At 41.3% G+C, this 5932-nt stretch overlaps 1 protein-coding gene and 1 long non-coding RNA gene across 5 annotated transcripts in view; one reads left to right on the top strand and one right to left on the bottom strand.

Annotated features, from left to right (window-relative positions):
* Positions 1 to 235: 235 nt before the first annotated feature.
* LOC111745374 lies at positions 236 to 1574 on the bottom strand. The gene is made up of 2 exons (XR_002782622.1): positions 1222 to 1574; positions 236 to 823 (listed from the first exon to the last, which is right to left on the bottom strand). It is a non-coding gene; the product is annotated as an uncharacterized LOC111745374 (long non-coding RNA).
* Positions 1575 to 1590: 16 nt separating this feature from the next.
* IFNE (interferon epsilon) overlaps positions 1591 to 5932 on the top strand; it is an 80971-nt gene continuing 76629 nt past the window's right edge. For 2 of the 4 annotated variants that reach the window (XR_002782621.1, XR_002782619.1), the window contains exon 1: positions 1760 to 1940. Coding sequence is in view for 1 of the 4 variants with exons in the window: in XM_023536316.1 (XP_023392084.1) it covers positions 1874 to 1940 (67 nt within the window). In the remaining 3 variants the exon portion in view is untranslated. Of the gene's footprint in view, positions 1941 to 5932 lie in introns of all 4 variants that reach the window. The other 2 variants (XR_002782620.1, XM_023536316.1) reach the window with 2 other exon arrangements.

Here is a 5932-nt window from a genome sequence, read left to right as displayed (position 1 = left end):
ATAATATAATTTTGAAAACTTATTTTTCAAAAGTATCAGGAATATTTTATTGGCAATAACTTTGTTAATTTTTGTTCTTTATATCTTGGTCAAAATGGCTTGAGATTTCTCAGTTCTTTGAGTTCATGAATTCAATTTTAAGCTGAAATGAGATGAGTTCTTTGAATACCATTAACCATTAAACACTACTGACTTCTCAACTCAAAATATGTACTTAAATGTAAGAAACGACAAATGGTATATAAGCATATTTTATTCAACTGTATTTTATACAGAAAATTTTAAATTTTAATCTTTCATACAGTCCATGAGCTCGTGCTCATGCAAATGTGACATGCAATACATCAACTGCATTTGACTCCTACAGTTGGCTAAAGAAAGGAGCCTTTAGGAAGTACCAAATGAATAGGGAACATCCGATGACTGTTTAAAATTTTGATTATATTTTTTACATGGATATATTCCGCCATCAATAAAATACCCCCGTGAACCTTGCCTCGCTAACCACCACCATCGCTTCCTTCCCCCGCTACATCGGAATTTTTCGTCATGACAGTTAGACTGACCTTTGCCAAAAACTACATTCACACACAGAAACATCATCGCATCCTCCCCCCCACCTCGCCCCTCCCCCCCGGCCTCCACCTCGTATATCCAGGTGCAAGGAACCATGCCGCGCTTTCAAGAGGATATAAATAAGTGGGACAGCACCAATTTCCAGCTAGGTCATCTGGTGCGATCATTCCGCCATGTACCACTCAGTATTTACTTGAAAACTTCAGAGATGAGCAATTTACAGCCTCTGACTTCAAAGAAATTAAACCTAAGTGGAAAGGATTAGGAAAGCGTAAATCTCTGTGCGTGTACACGATAGTACTGAATATGAATTCACACACTATAATAAAATAGCTAATGTGTTGCGAAATGGCCCATTGCATTTTACAAAGCGCTCTCCTGCAAAAGAAGGGCCAGTGGAGAGGTTCAGAACTCCCTGGCAGTCCAAAAAGGGGCGAAATCAAATATGGGCGCGGGTGGGCACCTGGAAAAATTTCATGGTGGAGACTGCATCTGAGATAGGCCTCGAAACACCTACCGGGTTGCAGATACAGGAGAGGCCACTCCAGATGGAAGGACACTCCCCCACCCCCACCCTTCTCTTGCTCGAATTCCAGTTACACCAGAGGGCCCCTGCTCCCAGCCACGTTTTTAGGAGACACCTACAAACGCAGGGGTCCGACACAGGAGACACTTCCGCTGTACAGTTTGCTAAATTTGGACTCGGAGAGTGCACCGGAGAGATCGGCTCACGCAGGTGGGCACTCTCTCGGTTTCCTAGCTCTGACTCTGCAAGACGCTCCCACCCGTAAAAGGCTACCGCGGCCATAGGGACTGGCTGTCGTGGCTGCTGCTTCTTCCACCAAATTCCGGCGCTCTGGAGCGGCGGGCGCTGCAGTAGAGAGACCTGGGTTCCTCCTGGGCCCGAGGGAGGAAGCACACAGCACCGCGGATCGCGCTACGGGACCCGGGAGACTCTTTTCTTCTCCTCCTGCCGGCGGCGGCGGCGGCGGCTAGAGCTGGGGGCGGGCGAGGGGCGGAGCCGGGGAGGAGCCGGGCCGCGGCGGCCCCCGCGGCGGCAGGTGTGGATGAAGCGAAGGTGCAGGGCGCCCCACTCTCTCCCTCGCATGTCAGCGGTGACACTTGGGGGCTGGGACGGTCCTTCCGGAGGAGCTTCGCGAGCAGTTTCGACCTGCGCGCAACTTGGGGCGCGGCCCGAGGCGGCAGGTTGCACGTCCCGCGCCCGGAGGAGAAAGACGCGCGTCCCCGAGCGAGGAGGTGGCGTCCCGAGAGCGCCCGGGGCCGGAGGGTGGGAGGGATGCAGCCGCTGCCCGGGCGCCCTGGCGCGGCCAGGCGACACCTCTGCCCTCCAACCCGACCCGCAGGTAAGCGAGGAGGCGCGGGAAGCCGGGCGGGGGCGCGTTCCTCGCGGAGTTGAGAAAGGGCTTCGGGGCCTGGGCACGCGGCGGTCTGCGCCCGTTTGGCGGGCCGGAGGCGCCCGCGGGCACTGCAGCAGGGATGCTGCAGCCGGGTTCGGCGCATCCCCGGGCACCACGGCCCTGGCTCTGCGTAGAACCGCCTGTTTCTCTACCCCTAAGTCTGTGGTGGTTTCCCTGGCTCGATCTCCGAAGTCACAGGTCCGCTCTCTTCCCCTAAAACCGAGAAGAATAAACCGTGTGTGTCCAGGAGCGTGTTGGAGGCAAGCGCTTTCAATTACCGATGTTTGAAATGAGCCCATTTACTATATATTACTGTCACTTTACCACTTCTTCTGCTATCCCCTCTTAGAGTGAAGAGAACTTAGGCGTGTGTCTTAAATCCCCACCGAGTAAGATTAGAGTTTGTTTTCGCCTTGTGCAGGTGGGAAAACGATGCTCTGTAAAATCCTGGTTTTTCCAACAATACTCCACTTAAAATTAGAACCTCTGATCCTACAGCAAGACAATGGCAGTCGTGAAAAACACAACAGAAATATTCACTTAGCGCCGCTTTGGCATGGGAGAAGTTAAGGAAAATTTATGCATATATAACCCCGTAATCGGTTTCCTGCGGGACCGTCTTTGGCGCTGCACAAAGGGTATTAGGACTGAGGATGACAAACAGCTCAGAACCTACACCTGGATTGGAGCTGAGGCGATGGCCAGACACCCCTCGCCGCCCGGGGATCTCTAGTTTCTGGAATCAGACCTTTCAGCTTCCTTCACTAAAATCGTGGCAATTTTGAAGTGAAATTAGGAAAATGGTACTATTTTTTTTTCTCTGGAGTTTATTATCCCTTCGTTAAAATGTTTCTCTCGTGGACAGACATTTAAGCAGTATTCTATTTTATACTTTGTTTTAAAGAAATTTTGCTTGAATTGATTAAAAAATGATTTAAAAATGACAGCCAAGTTAAGGTTTATTTGTTATGGAGTTTTGTGATTGGTTTGGGGAGGAACTGACTTTTAAGTTATTTTTCAGATCTAATTCTGGTTATTTCTCATTGTCTCTTTACACGGATCCTTAAGTGAAGGCCTTTATCTTGATTTTAAGGAACAGAAGTAAAAATAACAGTGGCCTAAGTCCGTCCATAAGAACTTTAGCCACCTTAATTTCCTTAACTTGTGATAGTCTCATGAAAACTGGGCTACTTTCTTAATTTTAGGATAAAATTCAACACCTTAAGTTGAATTTTAGGCCCCAAAAGCAAAATTTTTTATTTGTGTTTATTTTCATAGAATTCTCAGACTTTATGGAATTATCAGCTTGTGATGTTTATTTTTTTATTTATGCCATATGTGACCTTACTGTTCATGTGGATATTGCTTACATGATAGGTAAATGTGAGTCGAAGTCAAGAAGCTCTTTTAAAAAGTACAGTTATTCTCTGGGTGAAATTTTATTGGTCTGAAAAAGTGTATATCACAGATAAAGCTCTTGACGATAACATGGACTGTTGGCTCTTTTTGAAATTTTAAATATGTGATTAAAAAGGGAGGAATAAAATGCTTTATACTTGAGCATCATTTTTTTTAAATGCAGTGGAAAAAAGTTAAGGATATCATGTTTGTACAATGTAATAACTAGATAGCTGTTCTAGAAGCTATAAAAATGCTTGAGGAAGTAAAATAAAAAGGTAGCATAAAATTATGTATTATACTTTTAGAATTTTAAGGAGAATGCACACTTGTAAATCTCAGATTCTCAAGTGAACAGTGTTAAACTGGCTGAAATAGAAGAATTTTACTACATATAATTTTTTCTCAGATTAAAAGATATTTACTTTGGTTTGCCTTAAAATTGAAGTTATAAATTCTGTTGCTAGCTGTATAGGATAATTCAAAGTACTTTTAATTATTTAATTTAAAAATTCTTTATTTATAGGTTTTATTTATAGGTCTTTTGGTTGGAACATTGACATTAGACACTAAGTGTCATTAAATTTTTTGTATAATTGCCACTATTTTTCTTCATTTAGTGTATCTAGGTAGTTTTAACATATTAACACCGTGAGGTTTCTTAACAAATTTAAACTGTAAAAAAGCAATAGATTAAATCCTTGATTATTAACATTTCAGGGATAGAATCTATCTTTAAGATAAAATGTCTTTTGAAGACATTTTAGAATTCATATAATGGTACAGTTCTTAAAGAGTAATGTTTTTGATAGTTCTTTTCCAATTTTTTGAAATCGTAAATTAACGAAAGAGTAAGTATGTTTTAACAGTTTCTTGATGTATTTAACAGACTGTTTCCTTAGGCGTAAACTCCAAGTGTTTCAGAAATTTTTATAGGGTTGAGAAAGTTTATTTTCTGTTAAAACATATTTCTATAGACTAAAAAAAAATTTGTTGAATCTAGACTAGGCCAATCTTAAATAAAGATGAAATACGACCTTTGTATTGTGAAATGTATTTTTACCGAGACTTTTGACTGTCTTCTTTTTAGAAACATAAGTGTATAGAGAGTAAATCAATTATTTCGTTGGTACAATATAAGTGCTCTAATGTGCTTGCTTTATTCTGGAAATAGAGAGTTACCTCCACCCCCACCCCCACCCCCACCCCATATTTCATGTAAGGATAGGAGTCCAGAAAATGGTGAAAATAATTTTGAAGAGGATTGAGATGCAGGGAAAAAAAAATCCAAGCTTAATTATGGTGTATATGTGTGTTGATTTGCAGCAGGGAAAGAATGAAAAAGAAAAGTTTGGGGTCAGAATTTATCCTCATTAATCAGATTCCCTAACACTTTCTACTTTATTGTGAAATTAACTTTTTAGCCAGTATGTAGTTATTGAGTGTATTAAAATATAGCAGACACAGAAAAATAAATCTCATTGGCAAATTCTTAGTCATGGTTTTATCAAATATACAACCTACTCTATATTGCCTAAATACCATCTTCCAAGCTAGTCAACATTTGAGACCAATTTATAAATTAAATGTATTATAAAAGTTAATTAAATAAATAATTTCCATTTTAAGAGAAATGCCTTTTTTTTGAGGGACTATTTTTTAACATCACAAATAGCACCAGTCCTTTGAGTAAAATAAGAATGGTTGTATTTATTACAAATTATACTTTTAAGCAAGGGGAAAATGCAATTTTTATTGGCCTTGGGGGCATTTATGTTAAGTAGTTTGGAGCCCGGTTTCCATTTCTGTATCTGACAAGGGACTGGATGGTAAGAGATGAAAGACTGTGAGGAGAAAATTAATAAAACAAGCTACGTGGTTGATCATAGTTCTGCGGCATGAATTCAGAACCAGAAAAATTCTGAGAGCCTGATTTTCCTCACAGCCCTTTTACACTGGTTCCAGTGAGTTAGCACTGGCATTGTAGGGAGGAGTGTCTCTGCCATTTGCAAAGCCGACTTCATGATCCACAGCAAATCAAACCCATGAAATCTTTTAGTCTTGTCCAATTCAGCTCCACTTCCTTGCCAGGGGCATAACAGCTGGAGTTAAAAGACATACACAAATGAGAAAATTAGTGCCATTTGTGTATGGGCAGTAGCCTTATTCAAACTGCTTTCAACCTAATTGACAAAAAAAAAAGACAAACTATGATTTGATTATAAGTCCTCCAGGGTGGGTAGCATGTAAGAGACTGGTTCAAAGATGCATTTAGGTTTTTCACTTACTTTGAATTACTTATAGTTTGCACTGTAGTTCTCTGGTTCAGTTGTGTGGTGGGGGGGTGAGGAGGTTACTTCAGCCTCTGCAATTTGGAAGGGGCAAAAAGTAAAATAAAATGGTAAACTTTTAAATAATCAAGATGATACAGCTAGCATTGGTAGTGTAAAATTTCTTCCATCACTGCTGAGGTAGCAGTAGTTAGATTTTCTCTGTTGGATTTTCTTATATTGTAAATCTAACTTCTTTGCTTAGAAGTA

Source organism: Pteropus vampyrus, unplaced genomic scaffold (assembly GCF_000151845.1).
Source record: "Pteropus vampyrus isolate Shadow unplaced genomic scaffold, Pvam_2.0 Scaffold153, whole genome shotgun sequence".
NCBI classification, from domain to species: Eukaryota; Metazoa; Chordata; class Mammalia; order Chiroptera; family Pteropodidae; genus Pteropus; species Pteropus vampyrus.
Note: the sequence above shows the minus strand (reverse complement) of the source record. Positions and strands in the feature narration are given on the sequence as shown.